Here is an 18,851-nt window from a genome sequence, read left to right as displayed (position 1 = left end):
TCGTTTGTCCCTCCAGGCATCGAGCAGCGCTGGAAACCTCGGCGTCCTAGTTCCAGTTATTGCAGTGGTAAGTAATTTTTTGGATATTAACATTTTTTTTTAAATATTTCACCACATTGTTTTATAACACTCCTAGAAATCAAAATGAGTCATTTAGTATGTTAAATATTGTCCCTTTTCATGGGTCAGTGGATGCAAATATTAATTGCAAAGGTGAATTTGGTTCATTTCTTTAGCATCAAAACACATAATAAATTAACAATTAAATCTTTTTTATTTTTTGTAAATGTGCGTAATTTTTGTGTGCGTATAGTAACCTTATTTATGTTCCGATTCCTGCTGATTATTGTTACTGATCCCGATCCTCAATATTTCTGATGACCAACTCGTTTGCCTCCTCAAGTGTACCATTTAACTTAATGAATATTTTACAGTTTTTGATGCTCTTAAGAGTTATATCTAATGTACTAACTAGATGTACGTATAACACCTACATATATCTATTCTATTCTCTCTCTTCTTATTCTGCTGTAGCTGACTAAAAGGTTGCCGCCAATTAAGGAAGCGAAGCCGCGTCTGCAGAAACTCTTCAGGGACTTCTGGCTCTACTCTGTCGTCATGGGATTTGCTGTGGAGGGCTCAGGTACACTCGGTTAAATTAAAGGTGCAGTGTGTAGAATATATTGGCGTTTTTCAGAACAGACTAAGTAGGTAGATATTGAATATTATATTCATAAGTTTGTTTTTAATTAGTGAAACACTTGAAAATAAAAGTGTTTATTTTATGACCTGAGTATGAGAATTATATATCAACATAGGAGCGGGGCGCTGAGGCCGCCATGTTGCACCGCCATGTTTCTACAGTAGCACAGAACGGACAAACTTAACAGCCTTACATGTTTTTAAATATAGTGGGCGTCCTGGGGAAATGCACCTGTTGGAAGACCAAGAAGAAGTACTATAGAATAAATAACTAAATACATCTTCACCTCATCAATTGATATTGTGGAAAGACTTGAGGCAGCGGTGGTGGATGATGCCATCTTTAGTAACTATAGCTTCTTGTCCTTGAAGGCCACCGTAGCTTCTGTAAATTCTACCCAAAGGGAGGGGTTAGCAAATGGAACGTGAAGATCTAGAATCTCACCACTAGATGACACCAAAATACTTTGAAATTACACACTGTACCTTAAAAAAAAAAGAAAAAAAAAAAAAAAAATTGCGCATTTACACTTATTTAAAATGACCTAATAATTAATATTTTTTTAGGCTAATGATTTGTTTTCGTTTAAATCTCCAGGTCTGTGGCCAGAGGAATGGTACGAGGGAGTTTGTGAGATTGCGACCAAATCTCCGCTGCTCACGTTTCCGAGCGGAGAACCGTTACGCTCCGAGCTGCAGTACAACTCTGCACTGAAGAACGACACTGTTACCGCGGTATGGAGACATGCACGCACACACGCACACACTCGCTCAATCACTCTCACACTCACTCACTCACTCACTCACACACTCGCTCAATCACTCACTCACTCACTCACTCACTCTCTCTCTCACTCTCACACTCACTCACTCACTCACTCACTCACTCACTCACTCACTCACTCACTCACTCACTCACACACACTCTCTCTCTCTCTATCTCTCTCTCTCACTCACTCACTCACTCACTCACACACTCGCTCAATCACTCACTCACTCACTCACTCACTCACTCACTCACTCTCTCTCTCACTCTCACACTCACTCACTCACTCACTCACTCACTCACTCACTCACACACACTCTCTCTCTCTCTATCTCTCTCTCTCTCTCACTCACTCACTCACTCACTCACTCACTCACTCACTCACTCACTCACTCACTCACTCACTCACTCTCTCTCTCTCTCTCTCTCACTCTCACACTCACACTCACACTCACACTCACTCTCACACTCACTCACTCACTCACACACACTCTCTCTCTATCTCTCTCTCTCTCACTCACTCACTCACTCACTCACTCACTCACTCACTCACACACACTCTCTCTCTCTCTCTCTCTCACTCTCACACTCTCTCTCTCTCTCTCTCTCTATCTCTCTCACTCACTCTCTCTCTCTCTCTCTCTGAAACTATACTTTATTTAATTCTTCTTTGTTGGTGTTTTTATCAGGCGGAGTTGAACGACCTCCGTAGCACCATTATCAACCTCCTGGACCCTTCCCCTGAAGCCGGTGCCCTCATCAACAAACTGGACTTTGCCATGTCCACATATCTGCTGTCAGTTTACAGACTGGAGTACATGAGGTATTTAAACGTATCCACTAATGCTGTGCTCAAAAATCCATACAGCAATATATACAGCTCCGTAAAAAATTAGAAAAAGAGACCACTCCAAATGTTCAGTGTCTCTTGTTTTACTCTTTAGAGGCATATGTTTGAGTAACTACTGACAACATCGCTATATACCTCAACCGCTCCACTTGTTCTCTTTGGTCCCTCCCCTATGGTCCCTCCCTGACACGCTCTAGTCTACATCAACAAAGTCGTGCCAAAGTGAATGGACAGTCCCAACAGCCAATAAGAACAGAGAATCGGAGCCTCGCTCTGATTGGTCAAAGTGTACAGCTCATGTTAACTTTGACCAATCAGAAATCATATACCCCCAGCTTTAATTTTTCTGCTGGATTTTCAACTATTCTAATTTTTTGTGTATGTTTTTTCTGTTAGGATGCTGCATTCTCTGGACTCTGAACGCTTTCAGGTCATGTTTCGATACTTTGAGGACAGAGCGATACAGAAAGACAAATCTGGTAAAAAGGGAGAAAAAAAATACATTATACATTCTACATAAAATACTTTCTAAAGTTGTTTCACTATATATTTATAAGTAACATTTTCTGTCCCAGGCATGATGCAGTGTGTGATTGGTGTAAGCGACAAGGTGTTTGAAGTCTTCCTACAAATGATGGCTGAAAAAGTAAGAGAGAGGATTTCACTGAAATAACTCATATTCTATTTTGCTTCATCACTATACTGTCAGGGATGTATGGGATATATATATATTTACTTTCTAGTAATCAAATGAACTGCAGCTCATTTACAGTACACCTGTATTCTTATTAAATAACTTAGTAAATTTAAGAACTACAGAACATTTCATACACAACTTTGCAAATGGCCTGGAAAGTATTTTGCACTAGCATTAAGAAATACCTCTTGAAAGAGTTGAAAGAATTTATCGATTAAGTTAATTAGTTGTTTGATATTTTCATATCTATCGTTTCATAATTCTTTATATAAAAATAGCTATAGATAAATTAATTTTTCTGGATGCAGCCTCTCAAAGGTGGATAATTTTTTCTTTTCTCTTTTTCATGTAATTGGAAACTAAACTTTACTCAACTTATAACAAAAAAAAAATCTATTTTACGTATTTGTTTTATGTTTACAGTTTTAATTTGTTTTAATGATTTATATGTAAAAGTAAAAAAAATTAAAATTAAATTAAAATTAAAGAATAAAGTTATTTAAAAAAATCACCTTATACTTCAAGAAAATAATCGTCAAGTGTTTGTGTGTGTGTGCGTGTGTGTGTGTGTGTGTGTGTGTGTGTGTGTGTGTGTGTGTGTGTGTGTGTGTGTGTGTGTGTGTGTGTGTGTCTGTGTGTGTGTTCATTAAATAAAACACTTGTAAGTTACTGACCTGTTTTCTAATAGAATGTATATTATTTTCAGCCAAAGACCAAAGCCCATGAGGAGGAGCTTGAAAACCACGCTCAGTTCCTGCTGGTAAACTTCAGTCACATCCACAAGAGGATCCGCAGAGTCGCTGATAAATATCTGTCTGGCCTCGCTGAAACGTGAGAACAGTACACACACACACACACACACACACACACACACACACACACACACACACACACACACACGGACACATACAGACGCACAGACAGACAGACGCAGAAAAATGAGAATCAACACACGTGCTCAGTTTCTCACAATACTAAACTGACTAATTTTTATATACATCATGCCTTTTTTCTCTCAAATATTTAAAAAATAATAATAATAATTGAACAAATCAAGACAAATCATATATAATGCGTTTTAAATGCAGGTGTCAACAGTTACTTTCTGTCTCCTCAGGTTCCCTCACCTGTTGTGGAGTGGCCGTGTGCTGAGAACCATGTTGGACATCCTGCAAACGCTCTCACTCTCACTCAGCGCAGTAAGTCATTCAGAATGTGGATCTATCTATCTATCTATCTATCTATCTATCTATCTATCTATCTATCTATCTATCTATCTGTCTATCTGTCTATCTGTCTATCTGTCTATCTGTCTATCTGTCTATCTGTCTATCTGTCTATCTGTCTATCTGTCTATCTGTCTATCTGTCTGTCTGTCTGTCTGTCTGTCTGTCTGTCTGTCTGTCTGTCTGTCTGTCTGTCTGTCTATCTATCTGGCTATCTGTCTGTCTGTCTGTCCATCTATCCATCTATCCATCCATCTATCCAACCATCTATCTATCATTAATAGTGTGTATTTTGTATTGCAGGACATTCATAAAGACCCACCATATTACGACATCCCAGACACTCCGTACAGAATCACTGTCCCGGATACATATGAAGCCAGAGAGGTACGTTATTGTTTATTCATGATTTCACTTGATCAGAACTCACCACTGTTTACAGTCTTTGCTAAAATATTGAAATTATTGGAATATTTCCAGATTAACCTGGAATTAATCAAAAAGTAAACATTTAGAAAACAAATATACATTTCAGAAGAAATAATTCAGATTTTACACTATTTATAGGTTTTTAATTAAATTATAGCAAATCTGTGATATTAAACCAATTTAGAAATAGCCAAATGTACTTATAAATCCAGGGGTGTATGGCAGTAACAGAAGGGTGCATGTGAAGATAGAGAATGATACCACATTGGATCAAAAAATTTATAGAATTATTTTAACTATAGGCCTTATATTTTTGGACTCCTCTGTATCTAAAATCAAGTATGAAAGAAATGTGGAAAAGAAATGCTTATTTTAAACATATTGTATCTTTAATTTCAGAGCATAGTGAAGGATTTTGCTGCCCGATGTGGAGAAATCCTTAAAGAGGCCATGAAGTGGGCGCCGTCTGTCACCAAATCACACCTCCAGGTAACTATTATTTTAAAAGTGCACACAAATACATTCAAAATAAAGTCAAATGTGGGCCTTTTAACATGGTTTTAAATACATTTTTTCTTCTCTTTTTCAGGAATATCTGAACAAACATCAGAACTGGGTGTCAGGTCTGTCGCAGCACACGGGCCTCGCCATGGCAACAGAAAGCATTCTGCACTTCGCTGGTTACAACAGACAGAGTACAACACTGGGGGTAGGACACAACAGATTTATTATTATTTTATAGTTAAAGGTGCTACGAGGAACTTTTTTATAGATCTGAAACGGTCTCATTTTTACTCTGATGATCATAAATGACATGTAACAGCAAACAAGACCAGATCTTAATGCCTTTGTCATGGGTACGCTCACTCAGGAACAACAGTTGGCTATGTTAAAAGACTTTTGAAGCTTTTGTCCAAAAGGGGTGCAATAATTTAAAAAAAAAGAAAGTTCCATGGTGCACTTTTTAAGGGCTGTCAGCGTTAATAGCAAATAGCATCAGAGCAAAACGCTTAAAAATAATAAAATTCTATACTGTCTCTTTGCCTAATGCTTTTTGGTAATTCCTATTCTCTCCCCTGTAGTCCACCCAGCTGACTGAGAGGCCGTCATGTGTGAAGAAGGATTACTCCAACTTCATGTCTTCACTCAACCTCAGGAACAGATACGCTGGAGAGGTAAAAAAAAATATTATATTTTATATAAAATGACTTGGTTATATGGCCGCTGAGGTGAAGCTTTAGTTCTAAAATCTTCCCATGGACCATGGAACCTTGTGAGACCAACTGGACTAATATAGTGCTGTGTTGACATAGACTCATAGTAAAGAAACACACTTTTATACTGTGATTCTGCTGCTCATACTAATAATAACAATAAGCTTAGTTTTATATATCGCCTTTTAAGAAACCCAAGGGCACTTAACCAAGAACCATAACCCTCATAGCATTGTGCTTTCCTAATAGATGCAACACTTGTATACTGTTTTTCTCCTGCTAACAGTTTATATATTCTGTTTTATTCTAGGTATCAGGAATGATGAACTTTGCCCATGCGGTGCGAGGTCAGTCCGACATTGGCCGTCTGGTGATAAAGCAGATGGGAGAAGCTCTGGACGCGGCTCAGCCTGAATCCTTCACTGAAGCAATGTTCAAACTGGCAGCTCTGCTCATCAGCAGCAAAGGTTTTCCTCTTACACACACGCACGCACGCACGCGCACACGCACACACACTTATAAACACTTAAAATCTAACATTTAAAACCTATGAATGTCAAAAAAAATATTTATTTATTTATTTTTAAATATCCTTTTTAAAGCACATTTAGAATAGATAAAAGAAAAGTGAACCTTGATGTACTTTATTCGATTGATAGCCCTGGTTTTATACCAAATGCAGGACTCTGTTCTTGTAAGAATGCTCATTGTGTGTGTGTGTTTTCTGTTGACCTGTCTGTAGACTGCGACCCCCAGCTCCTGCACCACCTGTGCTGGTCTCCTCTGAAGATGTTCACAGCTCACGGCATGGAGACGGCCATCGCCTGCTGGGAATGGCTGCTGGCCGCCAGGGTGGGAGTGGAAGTACCGGTACGTACAGTAGATGTGTTTTTCTTAAGGCCGTCAAACGATTATTTTTTTCCTTTCCTTTCCTTTCCTTTCCTTTCCTTTCCTTTCCTTTCCTTTCCTTTCCTTTCCTTTCCTTTCCTTTCCTTTCCTTTCCTTTCCTTTCCTTTCCTTTCCTTTCCTTTCCTTTCCTTTCCTTTCCTTTCCTTTCCTTTCCTTTCCTTTCCTTTCCTTTCCTTTCCTTTCCCTTCCCTTCCCTTCCTTTCCTTTCCCTTCCCTTCCCTTCCTTTCCTTTCCTTTCCTTTTTTTTTTTTTGCATAATTCAAATTCTATTTTTTTTTAACCATTTCACAGCAGTTTTAAATACTTTATTTTCGGATTTTATACCTTTTTTTTTTTTAAAGGAACACAAACAAACATTTAAAAGCAGTTTTAACGCTAATTCTACCAGTGTATGTTGATTGGGAATCAAAGTGTTACTTTATGAACTTATTTCAAATCCTAGTACAGTCTATGGCGGAAGCACATAGCACACACATTGAAGAGATTGAATTCTATCAGCTTCACCACCGTGACTGCGATAAAAAAATTCTGATTATGCTCTTACTTTAATAATGAATCGTGATTAACAACTCTCTTAACGTTGACAGTCCTAATTTTTTGTCATTTTCACTTTATTAATGCGTCTGTATTGTACCAACACTGATGAAAAAAAATCCCCTCTCTCTTTCTTAGAAGTTCATGCATAGATGTGCATTTCTGTTTTCATAATTTTCACAGAATATGCCCTTGTCTTGTCAGTACATTTGTATTGTATCCACACTGGTAAAATTCCCCTCTCTCGGGGGCGCTCCGGTGGCGTAGTGGATAGCGCGCGTACCATATTGGCTCCGGCCTTCGTTGCAGTGGTCGCGGGTTCGATTCCGACCCGTGGACCTTTACTGCATGTCATCCCCCCTCCCTCTCTCTCTCTCTCTCTCTGTCTCCCCATTTCAGCTCTGTACTATCTAATAAAGCTTGAAAATGCCAAAAAAAATAAAAAAAATTCCCCTCTCTCTTGCCTTGTAGTTCATGCGTGAGATGGCGGGGCGCGTGGCAGATGACGGTGGAGCTGAAGATGGGTTTGTTCTCAGACGCTCAGGTCGAAGCTGATCCTCTGGCAGCTTCAGAGGAGAGTCAGCCGATGCCCTGCCCTCCTGACGTCACACCACACCAGATATGGATAGAGGTCAGACAATACATATGTTCTGCTCTACATTTTACTGTAGATTCTTTATTGGTAATAACCCTTTGAGATGAACCCATTTCCTTTTAGACAATACATACATCCTGCTTAGGTTAAAGGTGGAGTCGGCGATTCTGGAGAACGCTTATTGTCAAAATCAGTGATTGTACTGTGTGCGCTCTGAATATAAACAGTGTCATACATTTGGGTGTGGCTCTATATAAGCCTGTACAGGTTTCTGCCACACCCACACATGTATTTTAAATTTTTTTTACTACATGTTTTTTTTTAAATCTATTTTGTATGTGGAATAAAATAAACATAAACATACACAGTCTAGGCTCTGTGAACGGGCATGCTGCTAGCTATGGTGGCCCTCTTTGTTAACACACCAGTTTACAGAGCCTAGGCTGTGTATTAACACTGGATTTTTTTTTTCAGCGCACACACAGTTGCAGATCTTGAGGAGATATTCACTGATTTTGACAAAAAAAATGTTTTGACAAGCGTTCTCTAGAATCGTTGACTCCACCTTTTAATTACTTTATAACTTAACCAATATTCCCCCTGACATTTATGGCCTCTTATACACTTTGTGCCTTTCTTCCCTGTAGTTTCTAGTCCAGAGGTTTGAGATCGCTAAGTACTCCAGTGAGGATCAGGTGGAGATCTTTGGCAGTTTGCTGCAGCGCTCGCTGTCACTCAACGTGGGCGGAGCTAAGAGCAGCCTCAACCGCCATGTAGCCGCTATCGGACCTCGATTCAGGTACATAAATACTCTCTCTCTCTCTCTCTCTCTCTCTCTCTCTCTGTCTCTCTCTCTCTCTCTCTCTCTCTCTGTCTCTCTCTCTCTCTCTGTCTCTCTCTCTCTCTCTCTCTCTCTCTGTCTCTGTCTCTCTCTCTCTCTCTGTCTCTCTCTCTCTGTCTGTCTCTCTCTCTCTCTCTCTCTCTCTGTCTCTCTCTCTCTCTCTCTCTCTCTCTCTGTCTCTCTCTATCTCTCTCCATCTCTCCCTCTCTCCCCCTCCCCCTCTCTCTCTTGTTGTATAAACTTTATACTTAATTTCTAAGTAGTTTCTTGTTATTTGATGTCTGTGCACTTTTTTTAAAGGTCCACTACGTGAAATGTCTTAAGGAACTTCTTAAAGTAACATATTCTACCTTTTAAGGGTCTTTGCAATTAGGTTGTTTTTTTAAGGAAATTGGTTTAAAGCTGCAAATTGGGAAAAAAGAACAACAACATATAATTGTTTATAGTGATCATATGTGTGTCCACGCTTCAGACTGCTGACTCTAGGCCTGGCTCTGCTACACTCTGACGTCCTCACCAACGCGACTGTGAGAAACGTTCTGCGAGAAAAGATCTACTCTACAGCCTTTGATTACTTCAGGTACCTGCACACCTAACCCTAACCCTAACCCTAACCCCAACCCTAACCCTAACCCCAACCCTACACACAGTTATACCAACTCCTGTTATTCATATCTTCTTTGTAATATACAGGTGAAACTCGAAAAATTTGAATATCGTGCAAAAGTTCATTTATTTCAGTAATACAACTTAAAAGGTGAAAATAATATATTATATAGACAATATACATTACACGCAAAGTGAGATATTTCAAGCCTTTATTTGTTATAAATGTGAGTATTATGGCTTACAGCTTATGAAAACCCCACATTCAAAATCTCAGAACATTTGAATATTACATGAAATCAATAAAAAAGGGATTTTAAATACAGAAATGTCGGCCCTCTATAAAGTACAATCATCCATATGTACTCAGTACTTGGTTTGGGCCCCCTTTTGCATGAATTCTTGCCTCTATTCCAATTCATTTTCCATGATATTCTAATAATATGAGTATCACCTGTAATATATCTTTAGTTAGTTTATAAAATATCACAAACATTTATATTTTCTTAATGCTTGTTTTCTCAACAAAAAACATCCAAGAACCCAAATAAACAATGATGGTTGGATAGTTAGATAGAGCGAATTGGTAAATTACTAGCAACTACTTTATGGTAAATGGACTTGTATAGCGCTATATCTCCGTTTATCACAGACCCAAAGCGCTTTACATTGTTTTTTTGTACACATTCACCCAGTCACACACCGATAGCAGCAGCTACCACGCAGGGTAGGCTTAGCACTAGGGTGCTAAGCTAACTAAGCTAACTATCGGGAGCAATTCGGGGTTCAGTGTCTTGCCCAGGGACACTTCGACATGTGGCGGGGAGACGGGGGATCGAACCTCCGACCCGCCACTGCCGCCCCTTTATTTATTCACAGGAATTGATGCAATTTTTGGAGCAATGTTTATATCATTATGTACTCATTGTCTATACATATGAAGAATTGTATGTACGAATCCTGAACTATCTATGGTCTCTCTGATAAAAAAAAATAAGTAAAAAGCACAATAAAAAAAAACATTATTAAAAAAATAAATAAGACATTGCTAACCAACTCATCTTCATTACCAAACCCCTCTCTCTCTCTCTCTCTCTCTCTCTCTCTCTCTCTCTCTCTCTCTCTCTCTCTCTCTCTCTCTCTCTCTGTCTCCCCCTCCCTCCATCCAGCGCCCCTCCAAAGTTCCCGACCCAGGATGACAAACACCTGCGCGAGGACATCAGCACAGTGATTCGTTTCTACGCGAGCATCCTCTCTGACAAGAAATACCTGGCCGCCTGTCACCTGGTGCCTCCCGGTGAGCTAGGCGCTACCCCAGCCCCAAGCTCCCTGTCCGCGGGAATATTCGGATCCCTTATCGTGTCAAGCACTTCTCCGCTATCCGTCTTAAGTAAGCCTAACGCGGGTTGTAAGCACCGCAGAAGGAGGGCATGCCTTTTATCACGCGTTGGGCAAATTTGACGCTGTTATGTGTATATATACGCCTCACTATTAGTATATGCTGCTGATAGATAGTTAAGTATCTATCTGTTTATTAAGCTTGGCACATTTTTGAATTATTCTTTTTTGTAGCACTTTTTTATTTTTTTTTTATCTTGCACTTTTTTTGCACTTTCATGACTCGTTTTCACATACGTATGTCACTGTCTGGAGAAATTGGAAAAATTATTGAGTTTTGATCAGAACCAATTACTGGAAATGCTGGATTTTGTCCTTATTGACCAACTTGTCTTAGGGATGGTCAATAAAATACTGTGTAGTTTACACAAAACCTTCATGCAATTTGGCAATAGTATTGAAAATTGTATATTCTAAAATTAAATGTGGAATGTTTTTAATTCTCACAAATATATTAATAAAAAATTATGGATTTTCAACAATAGCTTCCATGCCATGTGACCCAGTGTCTCAAAATTAAGCCCGGGCACACCTTTTTACATTTTTAAATAATAGTCCTTCGTATGTGAAAACAAGGTCTTAATCTTCTTCTTTACCCCAAATGTTTTACTACAGGTGCATCTAAAAAATGTACATCATTGAAAAGTTCGTTAAAAAAGGGAAACTCATGTACATATATATATATATATTTTTTTTTAATATATTATATTATATTATATTATATTATATTATATTATATTATATTATATTATATTATATTATATTATATTATATTATATTATATTATATTATATTATATTATATTATATTATATTATTCATAAACAAATCTGAAAGTTTCACATTTTGACTTCCATTACGGATTTTTTTTTTTTTTTTACTTTTCATTGATATTCTAATAATTTTAGATGCACCTGTTTATCACACCTTATACTTTCACAATCCACTATTTCTTTTTCTCCTTGATAGTAAAGCAGCTGTGAGGAAAAGCGCAAATTTGTCGTTAGCGTTAAGATGCATGAAAAATCATCACGTCAGCCCCATCCGTCCGCTCATCTCCTCGAATGATTAAACCTAGTATCAACAGAAGAGAAAAAAGTACAATTTTTTTTTTTTTTAAATTGCAAAAAAAAAAATGTATTCTATAAAAAAAATGGTTTCTGCCAACCATAGAAAGCCCTCTTCAACTCTTCATTCCTGACGTTCCCTAGAGAAGACTTGGTTTCATATTCTTACACACTGAATGGCCTCAGGTAGACTGACTGGTGCTCTTATCGCTGAACCTGGGTCAGATTAATCTACCTCCCGTCCTCCCTCTGCGTATTAAAGACATACTAAGCAATTGTAATCTAGAACACGTTCTGTCAAAATCAGCTAATATCTACTCACCATCTGATACCTGTATGTAGTGTGTGCACGCTGAAAAGAATTTGGGTGTTTAAACACAGCCGAGGCTCCACTGGTGATCTTAAAGCTGGGGTATGTGATTTCTGATTGGTCAAAATTAACATGAGCTGTACACTTTGACCAATCAGAGCGAGGCTACGATTATCTGTTCTTATTGCCTGTCGGGACTGTCCATTCACTTTGGCACAACTTTATTGGTGTAGAGCGTGTCAGGGAGGGACCATAGGGGAGGGACCAAAGAGAACAAGTGGAGCGATTGAGGTATTTGGATTCGAATCTCTATCCCAACTGCCATTTTCTCCCCAAATCCTCCACCCCAGCTTTAAAGCCAGCAGCTGTTTATGCTCATACTGACTGAGGCCAGAACAGCCAGAAAACAAATATTACTGCGGTTATTATACAAACGTTCGCTGGAGATCGCTTACTAGATTATATAATATTTGACTCGGTATCAGTGGTTCAAGGCAACTTCTTCCTTTCACATCAAATCTCCCTCTGCTTCCAAACGCATGACCATCACGGGAGCAGAAACCATCACTCATCACTCATCACCTTCTTTCATACTGTTCACATGTTTCTCTGTTCACAAGTTACAATACAGATTTAAAGGTGGAGTCAGTGATTCTGGAGAACGCTTGTTGTCAAAATCAGTGAATAATCTCCTCTTGATCCGCTACCTGTCTGTATTGTGTATGCGCTGAAAGAATTCCAGTGTTAATGCACAACCTAGGCTCTGTAAACTAGTATGTTGTAAACAAAGGTTATGTAAAGAAAAGGGGCCACTGTAGCTAGCAACATGCCCATTTACAGAGCCTAGGCCGTGTATTAACAATGGATTTACTTATCGGCGCATACAAAGTACAGACAGATTGCGGATCGTTAGAAGATACTCCCTGTTTTTTCTCCAGAATCACTGACTCCACCTTTAAATGCCAGTGTACATGCTCATGTCTTACTGACTGTGCTTGTGTAAACAGACAACCAGGACCCGTCTCTGAACAGCCTGTCTGTGATGAATGCTGCCGACATGCGTAGCTCCATGGACTCCAGCTCTCGCTCACAGCAGAGCGGACAGGGAGGATGGATCAACACTTACCCTCTGTCCAGCGGCATGTCCACTGCATCCAAGAAATCAGGTACAACTCACAGTCAGCATGTCAACAACAATAACAGGGATGACCATGGTTAACCTGTTAACCGTTAACCGCTAAGAAGATTTTTAACCGGTTAAACGGTTAAAAAAAAAAAAAATCATCTTAATTTCTCTCAAATCCGGACTCTTATTTTGATATCGCTAAACCGGATGTAAGAAAGTGAACTGTGTCAAAATGCATTTACATTGGCTACTGGTCCCTGAATTGTTTTTAATTGAATATGCCGGTCCTTGGAACAAAGAAGGTCGGGAGCCCTGCTATAATGCTTCAGGTATTTCACTATAAATAGGCTACATTAAATCTTAACGGTTAACCGGTTAATAACCGTTAATTCTTGTGGTTAACCGGTTAAAGAAAAAATTCTAAATGGCCATCCCTACATGAAAGCAATGTGGGCTAAGGAACTGTCGAGCAGTATTGGAATAGAAAGACTAACGTGTATTGCAAAGGGCAGCGGAGGGACTTTCGCGAGCTCTGGGAGACATACGTGACTTTTATGACGGATGACAACATGGGATAAATTTGTAAAAAAAAAATATTATTATTTGAATTTTTGTTTGTGAAAAAGTTTGTTTGTGAGTGTTGTAAAAAAAAATAATACAATACATATATTGTGAAAAAATTAAAATAATAACATGAAAACACCAAGCTAAAAAAAAATTACAATTATTACCAGAATGATATCGTGTGTGTTTGTACATGTGAACCAGAATAACAATGTTCAAAGTTTTTGAATTTTCTAACCTCTGTCCTGTGTGTGTTTTTTTTTGTTCAGTTAACCAGAGTTAATTGTTTATTACTGTTGTCTTTTACTTGGGCTGAGACTGATGACGTCTTTCTCCTCTGCTTTTAGGCACGTCCAAGAAGAGCAACAGAGGAACACAGCTCCACAAATACTACATGAAGCGCAGGACTCTGCTGCTGGCCTTACTGGTGAGGACTTACAATGAAACCATCTTTTTTTTAACCTTCTCCTCATTAGGGTTGGTGAAAAAAAAATATCCAATTCCAATATTTTCTAAGATTTTGAATCGATTCATAATCGTCCAAAAATCGTTGTTTTTCAAAATGTGTTTATTTAACCCAGTGTGACTAGTGACTACAATTTTATTTTTTAAACAAGTTCAAGCAAGTTTGAGAAAAGGCAGCTAGCCTAAATCTACCAATTTAATTAATTCTTAATTTGTTTTATTATAGAATTTAAATATATATAACTTTAATATGTTCTCTCACTGATTGTATAAAAGTTATGCCAAATCAAACTCCTCCTGTCTTGTTCCAGGCCAGTGAGATCGAGCGCTTGATGACGTGGTACAACCCGCTGTCCACCCAGGAGCTAGCCATCGCTATGGAGCAGTCGGTGGAGACGAGCATCGCTAACTGGAGATCCAAATACATCAGTCTGACTGAGAAACAGTGGAAGGACAATGTGAACCTGGCCTGGGGCATCGCTCCTTATCTGGCTATGCAGCTACCACCAAGGTTCAGCCCTCACTCTGTCTCCTTCTGTTTGTATAGCACACACATTTCATAGGTTTTAGAGACATTTTAAGAAGATTTTTATATATTTTTTTCTTCCACGAAGGATTTTTTAATTGAATTAGTTTTATAATCAAACATACATTCATTTACAACAACCCTCCATATGGGTCATATTGTCCGATGGCTAATTAACGCTACTCAAAACTTCATAGCATTAGCCCGCTTTTACACAATAAGTGTCGCGGTACAGGCATATTTGACGCTTTTTGTGTTTACGCAGTGTTACTTTAAAACAAATTTTTAGGGAAAAATGTACAGAAGATAGTCTCATACTGTTCCAAATGTTAGATTACTCACCTTTTATTTATTTTAAAATGTCTTTGTTTCCAGGTTTAAGAACGACGCCATTGTTGCTGAAGTGACGCGGCTGGTGAGGCTGGACCCTGGAGCCGTCAGTGATGTTCCTGAAGCGGTCAAGGTGACATCACATCCCTTAGTCTAGTGAAGCTAACATGCTAATGAGCTTTGGATATCTGTATTTTCTATGTTTTTTTTTTGTTTTTTTTTTTCATTTATTTATTGAGTTTTTTAATTTTTAAGGAACAACAACAAGAACATATTTCATTTTCATTTAACTTTTATTTATCCTCGAGAGACCAATTGAGGGGTGACCCTCATTTTCAATGGTGTCGAGTTCAAACAAATTCCAAGGAAAAACAACAATGCATACACAATATTCAATGCAAATACATCAAATACACAACAACAGGTGAAGAGAAGAAAAAACAAAAAAAACAAAAAAACAATTGAAACATTTACATAGTGGTGAGGAGTGGCAGCAATTAAAATGAAATTAAATGGGTGAAAGTACAATATAGCCTAATTAAAACAGTTACAGGTAGAGTTTGGCAGATTTAAGATAGTTTGTTTAAATTGATTAAAGGATATGAAGGTATTTAGTTTAATTTGTTGCTGTAAGTTGTTCCAGGAGTCGGGGGCACTGAAGCTAAAATATACAAAGAAGAGCTGCCTCCGAGCTCATACGAAATCAAAATACATCACACAAAAAACAACAAGCTTTCACATAAAAATGCATACAAATAGACATGAAACATTACAAAAAAACAAGCAGCGACTAAATAACGTAAGGAACACAAATAAACAGTTCAAAAAAAAAAAAAAAAAAATCAGTCTTGTAGTATTTTCTATGTTTTTAAAGGATTTGTCATATTTTCGTTCACTCCTTTGGTTGAATATTATTATTTACATTGAAGTTTTCCCAAATTTGAAGAAAATCCCTCAAAGCGTTCATGAGAAATTGCGCTCACAAGAATGACCCAGACGAACTGACAACCGGAAAAAAACACATAACATAACGCCTTTGGCCCGAAGAAGTTAAATACCTCATGCATCAATGAATGAAAGTTAAAATAATAGTAACAGAATTAACTTGATTATATACTTCGCTTCATGTTTCATGTATAATTCCTCTTAATTTCCTTGTTTTTCCTCCTTTAGTTCCTGGTGACGTGGCACACCATAGACGCTGATTCTCCGGAGCTCAGTCACATCTTGTGTTGGGCTCCGGCCGACCCTCCTACTGGCCTGTCCTACTTCAGCAGCATGTATCCTCCCCACCCACTCACCGCTCAGTACGGGGTTAAAGTGCTACGATCATTCCCTCCAGTAAGTGTCTGTCTGTCTGTCTGTCTGTCTGTCTGTCTGTCTGTCTGTCTGTCTGTCTGTCTGTCTGTCTGTCTGTCTGTCTGTCTGTCTGTCTGTCTGTGTCTGTCTGTCTCACTCGCACACACGCACGCACTCACACACGCACTCACTCACTCACTCACTCACTCACTCACTCACTCACTCACTCACACACACACACACACACACACACACACACACACACACACACACAAACGCACACACACACTCACTCACTCACTCACTCACTCACTCACTCACTCACTCACTCACTCACTCACTCACACTCACTCACACACACACACACACACACTTTGCACACTTTGCATGAACTCAGAGATAGTAATTTAAGTAAAAAATGTAAAGGTCTGGTAAAATAAAATGTCTTTGTTTCTCTTCTCAGGATGCCATCTTGTTCTACATTCCTCAGATTGTTCAGGCTCTCCGTTATGATAAGGTAAAAATCACTTATGGACTGTAAAGGGGTGGTAGGATGGCCTAGAGGTAAGGTGGCCGACCAGTAACCATGAGGTCGCTGGTTCGATCCCCGGCACCGGACAGGAGGGTGTGAGTCGTAAAACTAGCAGAGGCTGGTATTGTGTCTACGGTGCCTACCATCTCTACCATTGTGTCCTTGAGCAAGACACTTAACCCCAAAACTGCTCCAGGGGCGCTGCACTGCGGCTGACCCTGCGCTCTGACCCCCTCCGAAGTGTGGTAACTTGAGAGGGGATATGCGAAAAGACAAATTTCAATGTGCCTCGTGTACAACTGACAAATAAAGATAACTTAACTTAACTTAATTGAAGATGTGTTGTAGTAGTCATTTATTGTGGTTCATATAAAAAACACCTTTTGGGAATTACACATAAAAATATAAAAAATAGATAACTAACAAAGGCATTTGATTTCAAAGGAACGGAATAAAACGGGGAAAAAAAATTATGACCGAAAAAGGTGTTGGCTGAAGCTTGAGTGTTTTATACTTAGACTAGACTTATTACAATTCATATTATTTTAGGCAATACTCTAAATGCCTGTTTCTTATAAAGAGGTTCCTCGTATTTATTTCACAATTAACCCAGTGCAAGGATCAGTAGCCAATAAGTAACAGTGACTGTCAATAAAAAAATACAGCTTAAACAAGTGATTGACAGAATTTTTAAAGTTAATTGGTTTATTCATAGTTTCAGCAGCAGTAAGGTAACTTTATTTGTACCCAAGGGTAGATTTGGTTGCAGTTAAGAAGAATTGGCTGCTTACACACACAGGCAACATTTACGACATCGACAGACAGTCAGTGCGTTTCCATGGGACAACTGGATTGGATTATCACATATACCGAACTTGCCACTCGAACGGACCGCGTCACTTGTCTGACTTTACATGGCCTTTCAAATGTTCGATAAATGTCCGATGCATTGCTGTCTCCACTATGCTAGGTGGCGCTGTAGCCCTTTCAACAAGTGGTTATAGAGCCACGTCCGGTTCCCTTCCGGCAACAACCCTACTATTTTTTACGTCGTCTCCTTCCACTTCCTTGTGAAATCCCCGGCAGGGATTCTCGAGCAAGCGCAGAACGCAAACTCCGATATGCGATGTCCGATCCCTGTATACATGCAGAGAGAATGCTGACTATGAACGAGTTATCTAGATGTTCTTATCCGACTTCGCTTGTCCGTTAATGTGCCGATTTGTGTGCGAAGTAGATCGGATAAAGGTGTTTTACATGCATTTTACAAGTCCTGTTGAAGTCTTATTCGTTTATTTACCCAATTATGAGTCTGCATGTGACAATACAGCAGTAGTAACTAACCCCTGCTGCCCTGTCATCCTCCTCAGATGGGCTACGTGAGAGAGTACATCCTGTGGGCGGCGCAGAAGTCTCAGCTTCTGGCTCATCAGTTCATCTGGAACATGAAGACAAACATCTTCCTGGACGAGGAGGCGCTACACAAAGACCGTGAGTAGATTCTCGCACACACACACACACACACACACACACCAATGACGGATTACCGCATGGGCAAAGTGGGCACATGTCCAGGGCCCTGGCCAATAGGGGGGCCCTTGATTTTTTTTTTTTTATTCAAAAAAATTGACGGGGGATTCCCCCCTGGGAATGGGTCGTAAAAAGTCGGGTTGTTTTATATTCGGGGTCTTATATTCGGCCAGGACAAGACAAGCGTGTGTGCGCTTGGAGAGAGAACGATGTGTCTAGAGAAAAAAAGGCACGGGAAATGGCCAAAGAGCTCCACATCCCCACTGAAATCAAAGCCTCGACTCATTATGTTGCGAGTCAACGTTTCAGAGGCACGAATCGACAAAGCGATCGACC

At 39.2% G+C, this 18,851-nt stretch overlaps 1 protein-coding gene across 1 annotated transcript in view; it reads left to right on the top strand.

Annotated features, from left to right (window-relative positions):
• pi4kaa (phosphatidylinositol 4-kinase, catalytic, alpha a) overlaps positions 1 to 18,851 on the top strand; it is a 55,855-nt gene that overhangs the window by 18,600 nt on the left and 18,404 nt on the right. Inside the window, 26 exon segments of the mRNA XM_080046836.1 lie at positions 17 to 67; positions 535 to 643; positions 1,301 to 1,437; positions 2,158 to 2,291; positions 2,715 to 2,797; positions 2,894 to 2,964; positions 3,722 to 3,846; positions 4,133 to 4,214; positions 4,545 to 4,628; positions 5,070 to 5,159; positions 5,260 to 5,379; positions 5,753 to 5,845; positions 6,195 to 6,351; positions 6,627 to 6,754; positions 7,799 to 7,816; positions 7,818 to 7,958; positions 8,570 to 8,721; positions 9,236 to 9,343; positions 10,539 to 10,666; positions 13,151 to 13,309; positions 14,181 to 14,260; positions 14,610 to 14,809; positions 15,200 to 15,287; positions 16,328 to 16,495; positions 16,917 to 16,970; positions 18,356 to 18,476. Coding sequence (XP_079902962.1) covers positions 17 to 67; positions 535 to 643; positions 1,301 to 1,437; positions 2,158 to 2,291; positions 2,715 to 2,797; positions 2,894 to 2,964; positions 3,722 to 3,846; positions 4,133 to 4,214; positions 4,545 to 4,628; positions 5,070 to 5,159; positions 5,260 to 5,379; positions 5,753 to 5,845; positions 6,195 to 6,351; positions 6,627 to 6,754; positions 7,799 to 7,816; positions 7,818 to 7,958; positions 8,570 to 8,721; positions 9,236 to 9,343; positions 10,539 to 10,666; positions 13,151 to 13,309; positions 14,181 to 14,260; positions 14,610 to 14,809; positions 15,200 to 15,287; positions 16,328 to 16,495; positions 16,917 to 16,970; positions 18,356 to 18,476 — 2,881 coding nt within the window.

The sequence above is a fragment of the Ammodytes marinus genome, assembly GCF_949987685.1.
Source record: "Ammodytes marinus genome assembly, chromosome: 18".
NCBI lineage: Eukaryota > Metazoa > Chordata > Actinopteri > Uranoscopiformes > Ammodytidae > Ammodytes > Ammodytes marinus.
Note: the sequence above shows the minus strand (reverse complement) of the source record. Positions and strands in the feature narration are given on the sequence as shown.